This window comes from Leptopilina heterotoma, unplaced genomic scaffold, assembly GCF_015476425.1.
Source record: "Leptopilina heterotoma isolate Lh14 unplaced genomic scaffold, ASM1547642v1 Lhet_125, whole genome shotgun sequence".
NCBI lineage: Eukaryota > Metazoa > Arthropoda > Insecta > Hymenoptera > Figitidae > Leptopilina > Leptopilina heterotoma.
Window position 1 is genome coordinate 1,959,921 of NW_025110845.1, and position 15,385 is coordinate 1,975,305.

Consider the following 15,385-nt stretch of genomic DNA (forward strand, 5'->3'; position numbering starts at 1 on the left):
AGGAGTATAAATAGCAGTGCTTATTGAAGAAACATTTTTATTTCATTTAAGGAAGAGTAGGCTATTAAACCGGGTTTTTTATAAAGTCCTAGAACTAATTAAATTTTAAAAATTTTGATTAGTTTTTTGTATCAAAATAAAACTGAAATTTTTTTATTTTATGAATGTTTTGAAAAAAGACACAATTTTCGTTTTAGCTTGGCTAAGAATTTAAGTTAGGCTCACACCTAAAAGTAAGTCATATTTGGCTTTTTTATTTACATATTTACTTGTAAATTTTAATGTTAACCCTCACGGGCTCGAGCTCGTTTTTTCGACTGCCACTGCGCGCACAAGGTGGGTCCGAGGGACGGTATTAAAATTTTTAACGGCTGCCATATTGAATCCGCCATTTTGAATTTTTTAATTCATATTTGTAATCAGCGACCCCAAAAACCCCCGAGTACCAATTTTAAAGAAAATCTGATCGATTTTCTGTTTATTAACTTTTGAGAATCGAATTTTCCAAAATACGTATAACACACTGTATTTTTCGCATTATGTCACTTTTGGAAATATGTATTTAGAATACGTTTACACTTATTACAGCAGGTGATGTTAAGACACCACAAAATAATGCAATATTGCATAAAAATTGCTAACTTTTTAGTTTTTATGTTTATTCATAACCTTCATAAGCTTGATCTTTTACGTATGTTCGACTTAAAAGGTAATTTTCCAGAGTATTTTATAAATAAAAAATTGTTTACAAAGGTGAAAAATATATGTTTTTACGTTCCAAAGCCTAATGTGAAGTTGATTGTCTAATAATACTTTCTTAACCGGAAATAGATAACAAAAACTTTCCTCCAGGTCCGAGGGACCCCATCTCGAGACTGTGAGGGTTAAATATTCTTTTTTTAAAACAAAAACATTAATTTTTTAAAAATAAACTGAATGCTTATTTCAGCTTTATCCAAAGAACATTAAAACATGTAAAGTATTTCCGAAATTATATTAATTTTATTAAAACAAGGCAAACTCGAGAATTTTTTTAATGATTTTAGAAAGTTAATTAAATTTGTTTTTAAGTTTAATTTTTAAAAAATTATATTGTGTTTTAGTGGCTTAGACGGGAAAAATGTTAATTAATACATTTTGCAAAATGACAAAATTATTTATAGCACTAAGAAGTAGCATTTACACAATTTTTGCAGATAGTGTACAATTAATTAAAATTGATTGAATAAATAGTAATAAATCATTTATCAGAGAATAATTTAATCCCAACAAAAACATTTTTGATGTTTTAATATAAATAGGTCAAAATAAGTGAAACCGGCCACTTGAAAAACTTTTTTCTTTAATTTTCAAGTTGTCTATAGCTTTTGGTAGATATATGAGTACACTTTTTCCCCCTACAAAGCTTATTTGACTTATTTTTTTATCTATATGTCAAAAAGTGGTTCCCATGTGGGCTCCTACATTATGTCACAATCCATGTTTAATTTAACTTTTTTTTTTGACTTACGGGTTTAAAAAGGGGTCTTAATGTGGGCCATTACATTACGTCAAAATTTGACCTGTGTTTTACCTGCAGTTCTAAAAACGGTTGAGTCAGAGCTTGCCCCCCAAATAGGGGCGTCAAATGGGATGTCAAAGTCTATGTCAAACGACAAATTTTTTACTTGCAGGCCGTTATATATTACTACAAAATTGATGACAAAGATGGTAAAATGCGATCTTATGATTTTGACCAATCTGAAATTTTAAATTATCATATAAAATAAAAATTATTAGAAATCTTTTTAAATTTTGTTTTTATCTAAATTCTTTAGAAGTCAAGTATACTTACATGTTTGAAAGTTAATTAAAAAATTATTTTAAAATTCAAAAAATGGGTTAGTTTATTCGATCAAGTACATTTATTTATTTCTAAATTTATTATTAATAATAATATTAATAAAAAATTATTAATAATAATTTTATTATTAATAAATTTTTTATTTTTTTAAAACTTTTAAAACTATTTTTTTAACTTTATTATTAATAAATATTTTTTAGTTTAAGTGAGATGCTAAATTGGTTTGTAATAAACTTTAACCAATGTCAAGGTAGGCTCATCGTCAGAAACAAGTTACATTTGACCTAAATATGGAGGGTATAGTGGTTGATTTGACGAATCGTCTTGCATTGGTTGAGGAAAGTATTGACAAGATTGAGGCGGAATGTTTAATGTTGGACAATCCAACAGTCAAGATTAATGCCTGTATTAATAAAATAGTGGATCGGTCAGAAAGAAAGTGTAACTTAGTTTTATTTAATCTTCCTGAAAATAAAACACCTAACACAGACTCTAACACCTTGAAAGCAGTTGTCAGCAACAAATTTAAAAAGTTTACTAAATCAGCTGATCTTGATGGAATTCGAACATTCAGAATTGGTGCTAGTACGCAGGTATCTCAAAAGCCACGCCTGGTGAAAATCGTATGTGCGACGGAGGAGAGGGCACAGGCGATTTTGCGATCGTTCGTGGCTGCTAAAAGAGACTTTGTAAATTCATCGAACTTGGAGAATCTATGGTTGTCGAATGACAAAACGAAGATGCAGAGGGACGAGATTAGGAGAGTGAAGGAGCAGTTAGCCGTGCATCGACGAGAGGGAGAAGCAAACATTTCTTTGGTTTTTCGTCGTGGAGTCCCCACAATTATTAAAATCCCTCCCCGTAAACGTACTTCTACTTTCACACTTCAGATAGGCGGGTAAACTGTTGGCCAATCCAACTGCAGTACCTGGTTTTGGATTAATTCTTCTGTCATCATTCTCATCAGTGTTTAAATGTATTCAGCAAACTATTTGTGTATGGTTTTTATGAGTTAAACTCCTTTAGAGTATTGTAATTTATTTCTCAAAATGACATTTTGTTAAGCAAAAAATGTGTATAATTCCCTTCCTCATTTTGTATGTTTCTCTTTAAATTTCTATATATTCTTACAGTTTCTAGACCGTTCTAAACATCTTATTTCATTCAGAATTTTTAATTTTATTTTTTATATAACTTTTACTAAATGCTTAAAATTAATTCGGATAGAGATACAAATTTGTCATTTATTAATATTATTTTTATATTCTTCTATTAAACTGTAAGATTCACTGCAATAACTAACTTTCAAGGGCAGTTTTGACCTAAGCGTTAAAAATTGACAAACAAATTCCCTCTGCCCTTAAAATTTAGGTTAAATTTAACTAATTTAATTAGTTTTAACCTACAGGTCAAAAATTGACAAACAATTTCCTCTGCCCTCAAAATTTAAGACAATTTTAAGGGCAGGTTTAATCCAGAGGTCAAAAATTGACAAACTCTCTGCTCTCAAAATATAGGTCAATTTTAAGGGCAGTTTTAAAACTGATGAACGGAAAAAATAAACGATAAACGGAAAAAATTGATGAACAATTCCCAATGCCCTCAAAATTTATATCAAATTTAACATATTTTTTATCCTTAACGTCAAAAATGCAAATTAATTAGGATCCTACAAGAGGTCGTTCAATCAATAAAAAATGTTATATAAACTGACATCTATTTTTAAAAATTCTATTAAAATTAATTTTTTGTTCACAAAATGTAGGTTAATTTTAATAGCAGTTTTTTCCTACAAGTAAAAATTTGACGATAAATATCCCTCTGATCTGATATTCTCTCAAAATGTAGGTCAATTTTAAGGGCAGTTTTGACCTACACGTTAAAAATTGACAAGAAAATTCCCTCTGACCTACTGTTCCCTCAAAATTTAGGTCAATTTTAAGGCCAGTTTTGACCTACGGTTAAAAATTAGGCCCACAAGAAGCGTCTTTTACATTACGTCGAAAGCTTTAGGTAATTTGACATTTTCTTTTACCTACATGTCATAAACGGCCTAATAATGGCCCTTACATTATGTCAAAATTTATGTCAGATTTGACCTATTTTTAAGGTATTACTACACTTTAGAAGGCTCTTAAAAGACCAGATTTAAAATTTTTTTTTCTTAGGTCTTTTATTATAAATATTTAAAAAACTTTTTTGCCTATATTAGTACAAATTTGGAGAATAAAAATAATGTTTTTTTAATTTTTATTTAATATGATAATCTGCAGACAGCATTCAGATCGAAACTCCAAAAAGTTAGTTGTCCAATTGCGAACAGTTTATCTCAAGATTGACAAATCGGAAACAAAAAATCCAAGTTGCTTTTTAAAAAGGAAGGACGCATAGAAATCCACCACCATTAATGAAAAATGGACTAAAATAAATAAATAGCAGATGTTTCAATAATTTTTGTCAAAATACACTATGTTTTTCAGTATTTTTCTAGTCTGCAAAAATGTCTTTTTTAAATTTTTTGACCATTTTCTGGTGAATTATCACACAGGACATGCTAACAAACAAAACGAGTTAATATTTATTAAAATCGGTTTAGTAGGTTCAGAGATAAACTATCCGCAATTTGAGAAAACGTTATTTTGAGAAAAACGCGTTTAAACCTTATATGTATCGTTAGAGGCCATCCATAAATTACCTAAAATTCTTTTGCAAATTGAAACTCCTCCATTTTTTTTATGTCAGACACTGTTACACACATTAGCACCAATATTTCTACTGGTCGTAACAAAAAGCTGGACCCCACCATCCCTTTAAAGACTTACTTAATTTGTCAATGACTTTTTACATTAATTGAATATTTTTTGAAAAATTTACTTTTATTTTTTACAATTGGTTATAAATACTTTAGGAGGTGTTTTTTGAAGTCATAAGGAGTTAAAAAATACAATAAAAAAATAACATTTTTTTAAAATTCTAAAGTGTAGTAGTACCTTAAAGCTGCAGGTAAGAAGGGTTCCAATAATGCCTTTGGCCACTGAAGTGATAGAGAGTTTGTAGATAATTTGTTTCGTTTACTGTCAACAATTCAAATTCATTTATGGCATCCTAGAAGAGTAGTCTATGTTTGATTTCACGATTCATTATGGTCTAAATTTCATAAGGCAGGAGTTAGTACCAAGTTTATAAATATGATTAAAGACTTTTATAAGGAGGCAGTAGCTAGTATTAAGACAATGGAAGAAGCAACAAATTGTGTTTGTTATTTATTTTCGATTTTGATTTGATCTAGAGAAATTTTTAAGGGTAAAGGATTGAAGAGGTCTCTCTATAACTAGTGTCGTTAAAATCTTGGTCCTTGCTTATGTACTGACTGTCTGAAACTCCGATAAAATTGGGAGGACAAATCAAGGCCTTACGGAAATATTATAAAAAATATTGTGTGGATGTTAATGTCGCAAAAACAAAAATTGTTATATTTAGAAATGGAGGAAACTTAAGTGTAAAACATTTTTTTTATATGTTCTACAAATTTTTCGAAGGGATTGAAAAAATTTCTAGGATGAGCGATTCTCGGTTTCCAAGACAGTGCCTGATAATATTGTTAACTCTGGCTCGCTCCGGATCTTCGGATAAGGGGCGTAAGTGGTTTAGTCAACTGGTTTGTTTCTTGAAAATGAGCTACAGCATAAATAGTATCATGTATCACTATATCAAGTGAAAAATTTGATAATGTTACTCCTGTTATTCCCCCCAAAGCAAACAAGATATTAAACCCAATAACTCACATCATTATTACCCTAAAATATACTTTAACTCCTATTATAGCTGCTAATCAACTATATACCTTAATTCCCGTTGGAACAGCAATAATTATAGTTACTAAAGTATAATAAGCGCGTGTATCAACATCTATACCTACAGTAAATAACCTTCTCTAACGGTTACAGCTTTATAGGATACGCTATAAAATTTTGCTAAAATTTTCTTAAAAATGCTAGAAAAACTTAATGACTAAATGCAGAGAATTTTTAACTTCGGTTTGTGTAATCGTTCTTGTTGGAACTTACAGGAAATAGTGGGACACAGGTAATTCATTTACCTGGTTTTCCTTTCCACACAATTTTCCTTTAAGATTCATTTCTAACATTGATGTTTATAATTATCGTTGTAATTCCAACAGTTCTGTTTATTTTATATTTCTATTATGTAAATTTTATTTTAGTATGGGTAATTTGTAACCCAATAATGTTATATTTCTATTATGTAGATTTTATTTTAGTATGGTTAATTTGTAACCCAATAAAGATTTATTTATCTATCTAAATAGATTGTACCAAAGGGTCTTACTCCTGATGATCTTTGACATAAAATAATGATTTTGCACAATATCCTGTGTTTAAAATAGGTTTAGATTTTGATTGCTCGTATATTAATGAATTAGTAATTAATTTATTGAAGTAAAGCAGAATAATTTTAGAAAAAGTTGAAATATAAAATAAAGTAAATATCTGATAAAGGATGATTAGTAAAAAATTCAATTTATTATAAACTGAACGCACCTCAACAGTCAGTATTCCACTTATTTCGTCCTCTTCGTAAGGTTTTCCTTGAAGAGGAATAATTTGCCTTTGACTAGGATTCACCAACAATTCTTCTACTCCTACAATTCCCAAACCTAAAAATCTGTTCGACTTATTTACGTGATCAAATAATTCCAATAGTACTTCAGTCGTATTTGGATTGACGTCGCTAAAAATGTTAAGTAATTTATGTTTTACAAATAATTAAACAATGATAATTAATTTCATTTAATTGTTCATTTAATTAAAACCATTTTTTGTAATTAAGTGTTTAATAAAAATGCCTAAACAATCATTTTCTTTTAAATTTTATATATTTCTCCTAATAGATTCGAAATTTCAAAGTTCTTTTAAAATTTCTTTTCAAGGGAATAAACTTATTCATAATTTCTATGTACATACGAAATTCTTAAAAAGGTTTCAGATATGAAATCATTTTAAATATGTTAACAGTTTAAAATCTATAAATAAGGAATATTGCATTAAATATAACTATATGTGTTTATTTACTCTCCCTGCAATAGGCAGGGTTCGAGACTCCAAAGTACATACACAAGTCAACTTATTCTATAAATGGGTGATTCTCCGCGTAGCGCACAATTTAATGTCCCTCATGTTTTTTAATAAATCAGTTTCATATAATTCTAATAAATTCAACGTGGATAACTTATTTCCATGATAACAAATAAAAGTCTATAGTCGTTTTCATTTAAAAGTTTATGATTTTAGGGGAGACTGGGGTAAACCCGCTCACTAGCGATTTAACGCTATGAACTCAACTTAAGATGGAGATATTGGTACGGTGAATAATACTTAACATTCAACTTATATTAACGAACTTTCGTTTAGTTTTGTCACGTCCCACCTTTGTGGTAGTAACCTTTATTTTTGTAAGAAAAGTTAATTGATTCGAAAACTCTCAAATAAACACAAGTGTACCCTGTAAAATGGTGGGAAATTCAAATGTTACTTTAAATGAAATAACAACTTAAGTTTGTTCAAAGTAGATGCTTTAATGATAAAGTTAGTTCGTCGAGGTTTACAAGGAGTAATTGATTACGTCTCAATTTACTCAAAGAGTGCTCGGAAGTATCTGGTTTGTAGTTGAGGTCCTCTGGTCCCATGAGGTCCTTAGCTCCTTCGAGTAGAGGGGATGAACTATCCCCTCCTACGAGTATCCATGTGACTAGTTCGAGTCCTTGCGAAAACTACAATGGTTTAATTCATTCATACTTATACAAAATAATTTGTATCCGATATCAACAAAATATCAATAATAATAATATCCTAAATAGTACAAATTAACATTTGTAAAATTATGATTAATCAAATTACATTAGTAATTTGATTCAACGTTGACGAAATTACATTAGTTGTGATGCACACATTTGTCAAATTTATAGATATTGAATCAAGTTTACTGGAGGTATCATTTAATAAACAGTTGTACTTGTGGTTACATACTAATTGACAAACATTCAATTAATCTAAAAATGAAATTATATTTAAGTATAAAAACGCAACTTTCTCTTGAAAGTTTTTAGCATTACTCATGGGTTTTTCCCAAAGGAGGTATACATCCCTTTTTTATTGCAGAGGCTCGGTTGGGACCTAAATCCGATGGTCGTTATTTTATGATTACCACATGCTAGGTTTTGCCAGTTTTTTGGAAGTAAAAGTTTTTCTTTAAGAAGACAATTTAGATATTTGTTAATCCTTTTATTATATTATTTTTTGTAGACTGCGTGACATTTTCTGTTTTTCCGAGATTATAACCTAATTGTATTTTTCGAAGTCATAAACTTTTATTTTTGAGTGTAGCAATAATTTCTATCGAAAAGTAGATACATTTATTTCAGACACAAATTCATCTGAGTTATTTTATAAAAGAAAATACTTGTTTAAGTAAAGATGAATTAATTTGAATGTGATATGTATTTTACCGCGCTATAGCATCTAGTGAGTTTCTGGTAATGTAGATTTTACTCTAGCAGACTAGCGGAATACATGTGAATTTAGGCCTGCCGTCACACCTCCCCTTTTACACAAAGAAAAGGTGTTGAAAGAGAAACATCATTTTCTTTACAAAATAACAATAACAGTTTATTTACCTTTAATATTATTTAATCAAGTAGTATCCCTGTTTTATTTACATGTATAATATACACTTGATAATAATGTGTAAAGTGACAATTCAAATTCAGAGGTTATGATTTTACATTATTTTGACAACACGCGATATGTAAAAGGAAAAGAAAATCCAGAACTCGAAGATAATCGTTATTTTTAGATAAGTATATAAATTATCTTTTATTTATATTGCAAGCATATAGTAAGAGAAAATTTTCTTTGTGTTAATATTTATTTTCTAGGTTCGAGTCGAGACTGAAGAGTACATGTAACTTATACATTTATCAGTATGTATGGTTTTTCATTTGTTTATTATTGTTTGATTTATTTTACTCTCGTGATAATTGATTTTAACCTTTACGTTATAATTAATGCATTACATATTGAAATTAATTAAATTTTTATAAAATTATTTTATACGACCAAATTTTTTCCGAATTTAATTAAAACTTATAACGTTATTTAAACATAAAATGTTTAAAATAACTTTTTTTTTTTTTTTTTTTGTATACTATTATGACAGTAATGAAGTATTTTTTGTTAATTTACATTACGTTATTGTGCTAATCTTAATTGGTCTAAATGAACAATTTTGTTTTTACCTGTTTGTTCGTTAAAAATTCTGGCATTCAGGGAACCTAACATTTCGTCAATTTTATAAGGTCCTTCGAAGAAAGAATCGAATTTTTTATCGTTCCGAACATTTATTTTTACATTAACAATATCTCCTTTTTTAAATTGAACACCGCTTGTTCTACGATCGTAATAATTTTTGGACCTTTTTTTAGCTTCTTCGATTCTGTCTCTTGCAAGAGCTTGCGTGTTATCAAGCTTGTGAAACATATCTTTGAGATACTGGACATACGTTGGATCGGGAGATGATGTGGCGAAGCTGGATGGAATTGTAGCTTCTCTACCGAAAACCAATGTATATGGTGCAAAACCGGTTGATTCATGGATTTGTGTATTGTAGGAAAAAATGGCAAACCGAAGCCATTCATCCCAATTTTGTGCATCTCCAAATTGTCGAAGATATTCAACAAGTGTTTGATGGCTACGTTCGAGTGATCCAAGAGATTGCGGATGATATGCAGTGGATTGGATTTTTTCTATTCCGAAAATTTTGCAAAATGTGAGAAGGACTTTACTTGTAAAGTTTCTGCCTTGATCGGTATGTATGACCATGGGACAACCGTATCTGGCGATAAATTGTTCTGCTAAGGCATGAGCAATAGTTACAGAATCGATAGTTTTCAAAGCTATCGCATCTGAATATTTAGAAAAATTGCATTGAATAGTCAGAATATAACGATTTCCGCGGGGGGTCACGGGCAATGGCCCGACGATGTCGATTTGAATTTTTTCAAAGGGTTGTTTTGGCGTATCCGTTATTCGCATGGGTTGTCTCAAACTCGTGCGAATAATTTTATTACGCTGGCAGTTTGTACATTTTTTTATGAATTTTTGTATTTCAACTTTCATACCTGACCAAAAATAAATTGACCGAATACGCCAATACGTTTTCGAGACACCTTTGTGACCTCCTGTTGTTGATTCATGAAATTCTTTTATAATTTTTTCTCTTTCATTAGTTTGAGGGGTAACTATTTCTCCTGAGCAAATCATTATTTTTATATCAGTGTTAGAAAAATGTTGAAGAATTAATTTTTCAACTGATATCCACGAGATTTCATTTAAATTGTTCCCATTACGAGAGATTCGTACTGTATCGACATTCAAAGAATTCATAGCATTTTTAAGTGCTAAAATTGATTTTGAAATTGTGTTTAAGTGAGCTTTGTCAGTCGACTTGTTTTTTACTATCACATGGAAAATATATCGATTGTTTTGAGCAAATACAATTACTTCACCAACATTTAAATTTTCGTTTTTCAAAGTTTCAGATTGCAATATTTTACTTTCAATTAATTCGCGACTCGTTGGCGAATCCAATTTACCATCGCTTGCCAAAAAATGAACCACATGGCTCTTACCCATTGACAACTTGTCCTTACTATACGAAATGCAAGCATTGGTCACAACCATCAACGGTCTTGACTTATGTAAAATCATTGCTAATTCCTTTTCTCGACTTTCACATGAATTGAAACAGGTTCCACTACTTTGATCAGGAGTAGCTTCGCCATTCACTTTGCTAATGTACAAAACTTGAACATTATCATTTTCACGTGCACGGTGATCTTTTTCATTGATACTGACACTGTGAATTTTGCTTTCACCATTGCTGGATTCAGCCATTTTAATCTCGACGATATCGCCAGATTCTAAAACAACTGAGGCAAGTTGATTTCCACGCCGAGGTGTGGAAGCATCTTGCCTCCTAAAGCATGTCTGTCCCCACAATTGATACCACCAATTTTCATTCGAGGTATCAACTGGTTCCTGGACGTTCATCTTTCCAGCAACTTCTACAGGTTTTACACCACGCTCAGCTACCTCATGAAGGTTTACGCTAACACAACCCGGACTCCGAGAGTCCTTCACAGTGTCCCGGGGATCCCCACAATCAACAACAACATTACAAACGGCCACTTCCGGAAGGTTTGCGCCACCCAAAACATGATCACCATTGTGCAACACATTTTCATTCAAAGTGATTTCAGATTTCATGAAAAAGCACGATTCAACTAATTTTTCTTCCATGATTGAAAATTCATTTAAATTATAATTTTCCACAATATTAATCATATTTACATTTTTACTTGCAACATCATACGGATTTCTAGAAAGAGCGTCCGCGTTTGCATTAATTTTACCAGGTTTGTATTGTATGTCGTAATCGTATTCGCTCAATTTTATTCTCCATCTTGCCAAACGTGAAATGGGATCTTTGAGGTTATGCAACCATACGAGAGGACGATGGTCCGTAACAAGTGTAAACTTTCTACCATATAAATACGGTCGAAATGCTTTAACACAGAAAACTATTGCCAATAACTCTTTCTCTATAGTAGAGTAATTAATTTCCGCTTTTTGCAGAGTTCTGGACGCATATGCAATGGGCAGATCTTGACCTATAGGACCTTGACTGAGTACTCCGCCCAGAGCATATTGTGAAGCATCGGTGGTGAGAACAAAAGGTTTCGAGAAGTCTGGATATTGCAAAATAGGCTGAGACGATATTTTGTCGCGAAGAACTTCGAAAGCTTCTTTATGCGAATCGTCCCAGTGAAAATCTACATCATTTTTCAGAAGGTGAGTGAGTGGTTTAGCAATTTTTGCGAATTCTGAGATAAACCTACGGTAATATCCAACAAGTCCCAAAAACTGTTTAACATTTTTTTTGTTTTTAGGAATTGGGAATTCTTTGACAGCAACAATTTTTTGCGGATCAGGTTTCACGCCATTTTCTGAAATTACGTGACCGAGATAAGCAATCTCGCGACGTAGAAAATAGCATTTATCTGGCTGAAGAGCGAGGCCAGCTGTTTTTAATCTACCAAGCAATGATTTTAATTTTCGAGTATGCTCTTCAATGGAATTTGCGTATATGATGACGTCATCCATATACACAAAAAGTTCAGTACCTTGCAATCCAGAGAGTACTTGATCCATTAGTCTTTGAAAGGTGTTGGGAGCTGTTTTCAAGCCAAAAGGCATACGAGTAAACTCGTAATGTCCAAATGGACCGGAAAAAGCAGTTTTCGGTATTGATTCTGCATCTAATGGAATTTGATAAAAACCTTTAGCGAGGTCAAAGATTGAGAAGTATTTTGCACCTCCCAATTGATCGATAATATCCGTGATATTTTTGTTCTCGCTGGTAATTTAATATGGGAATTTGATATCAAAGGAATATCATCCTTCCCCAAGTGAAGACAGTCATCGATAAAATTTAGAACTCCGCCTTGTTGGCGTAAAAAGGGTGTGCCTAAAATACCTTCCTGTTGAATTGGAAAATCCTTATCGACAATTTGAAAAGCTGTTTCGTGTCCTTTAATTAATAATTTAATTTCGCCCAGAGTCGATATCATGTCATTTCCAATTCCAACTAAATTAAATACACGATTTTTATTTAATTCTACCGAAGGGTTTAGAACGTTTACCTTTATAATATTTACGCTGGCCCCCGTATCTATCATAAATTTTAATTTCCCGTCAATAAAAAATTTACTCTCTATTTCTATTGTTGGGGCTGGTTGTTCTTCGTCCCGGGAGCAGAGGAGGATTCGCTTATGGGGAAAATTTTTCGACTTTTGGACGACGTTTCCCCGCTCTGATCGTCCGATGTCTCGTTTTTTTGTTTCGTTTTATTTGATTTTAAATTCGCGACGTGATTTCTCTCTTTATCGTGTTTCTTTTTTAAAAAACAATTTACTGATTTATGACCATCCCTTTGACAATAATAACACATTAGTTTTTCTGAATCTTCATTTTGTTCTGATTTTCCTGAATTTTTACAATCGCGCTTATAGTGTCCGTATTTTTTACATGAATGACATTGAACATTATTACTTTTATGACGTTTAGAATCTGTAGATTTTGCCTGCAAATGTGCTACTCTTTTTTGTGGAACGGATTTATTTTTACAATTAGAATTATTATCGTTCGTTTCATTTTTATTACATTCATTAAAATCGCTATTTGCTCTTTTCCAACTCTGAAGAGTGACGTCGAGTTGAGTAGCCTGAGATATAGCTTCATCCAAGTCAGAAAGTGGTTTTCCGTTTAACTGTAAAAATATTTCTTTGTCTAAACCGCGAATGAAATTACCGATAGCAGTATCTTTATAAGCTTCACAACGACCTATGCCTTTCTCGTTAGGCATAGTTTCTAGAGTTTTAGAAATTATTTTATTTAAAATTTGATGAACACGCCCACCATATTCGGGGACGGATTCACCCGCGTTTCTTTTAATATTACCGAGTTTTTGACATAATTCACCCACGTCTTCGTGACTAGAGTATATCTGCTCCATAGTTTTTAAAATTTCCTCTAAACTCATTCCAATTCTGTCTTGGATGTACTTCCGGGCTTCTCCTACGATTTTTGTCCTAATTAACATTGTCAAACATGGCAAATCTTGCGGGTTTACCATCATAACGGCCGCCTTGCAATGGTCTATAAACATTTTCACAGACAGATTACTGCCATCGAAAGAAGGAATAATGTTTTCGACTACTTTGGGTATTGTAGTCGGATTCATCGTCCCCGCAATCGATGCGAGAGATCCTGTAGATTGCAAGGAAGTCGATATGTTGGCATTAATATTATTAGTTATTCCGAAAATGGGGTTAACATTATCAGATCTTGTTGAGTGTGAAGCACTCCAGTCACTCCCGCTTCCTTGTAATTGAACAATTGTATTTTGATTTTGTGGAATTTCTTCCATTTCTACATTTCTACGTTGCAAAATTCTATGATCCCGGTCTTGTTTTCTTGAATTATTTTTATTTCTAACAGAGGTACTTTTTGCTCTAGATCTCGTAACTCGCGGCATGATGAAATTTTTAAGAAGAAAAATTATTTTATAATAAATTCTTGATTTTTATTTTTACAATAAATATATTAATTAAACGTTATACAACCAACTTTTTTTTTTTTTTTTTTTTTTTTTTTTTTTTTTTTTTTTTTTAAAACCTTCCGAATTCTATTTTAGTAAATAGTTGCGAGATCATTTGTATATATTAATTTGAACGGTTTGACAGAACGAAATATCGAAAATAACGAAATACAAATAATAATAAAAATATTAATTTTTCCTTTTGACTTACAGTTGTAGATATGTTTTTTGGTGTATTATACTAAAATAAAATGCACTACCAATACATATACACACACAGTTCAAGGCTCGCTAGTCACAGGAAGTTTTGTTGAAATATTGTTGAGTAGAACTGCATTCCAATCAGCATCCTGATCCTTGTTATAGCGAAAAGAAGAGGTCCTTCAATATAATCAGCGTATGATTCCGTACAGGAAATATATTTTGCCGACGGTTAAGAGGGATTACTACGTGGTCCTGCACTAACCGTTTTCAATCTTTGGTACAATTGGCAATACCACTTTGCTCCCAGAGTAAAAAAACCACGTCAAAAACTCTTGGAAGAAGATCGAGGCTTAACACAATTTATACACATCACAAGTTTTTTAAAATGTCCGTAAAATATTGATCAAAGTTTCTTTTAAGAGGGCACACACAAAAACAGTTTATATTTTATTTTGAATGAATGTGACTTCACTTTACAAGTTATTAACTGTTCAAACTTCAAAGTTGAAAGTTGTATCAAAGAATGTCACAATAAAATTTTGAATTTTCCGCACTATTTGAACTTCGGTACTGCACTAGTCAAATTGTTCACGTAAGCTACCGACCGTTCATTTAAACAATTGTTTATTTATCACTTTACAGGTTTGAGAGACACCGCTGTCACCAAAAATTGTCACGTCCCACCTTTGTGGTAGTAACCTTTATTTTTGTAAGAAAAGTTAATTGATTCGAAAACTCTCAAATAAACACAAGTGTACCCTGTAAAATGGTGGGAAATTCAAATGTTACTTTAAATGAAATAACAACTTAAGTTTGTTCAAGGTAGATGCTTTAATGATAAAGTTAGTTCGTCGAGGTTTACAAGGAGTAATTGATTACGTCTCAATTTACTCAAAGAGTGCTCGGAAGTATCTGGTTTGTAGTTGAGGTCCTCTGGTCCCATGAGGTCCTTAGCTCCTTCGAGTAGAGGGGATGAACTATCCCCTCCTACGAGTATCCATGTGACTAGTTCGAGTCCTTGCGAAAACTACAATGGTTTAATTCATTCATACTTATACAAAATAATTTGTATCCGATATCAACAAAATATCAATAATAATAATA

General features: G+C 31.5%; 1 protein-coding gene across 1 annotated transcript in view; it reads right to left on the reverse strand.

Annotated features, from left to right (window-relative positions):
* The window catches only part of LOC122512727, a 772,233-nt gene that overhangs the window by 421,845 nt on the left and 335,003 nt on the right, over positions 1 to 15,385 (reverse strand). Inside the window, 1 exon segment of the mRNA XM_043628757.1 lies at positions 6,403 to 6,592. Within this exon segment, the coding sequence (XP_043484692.1) occupies positions 6,403 to 6,592 (190 nt within the window).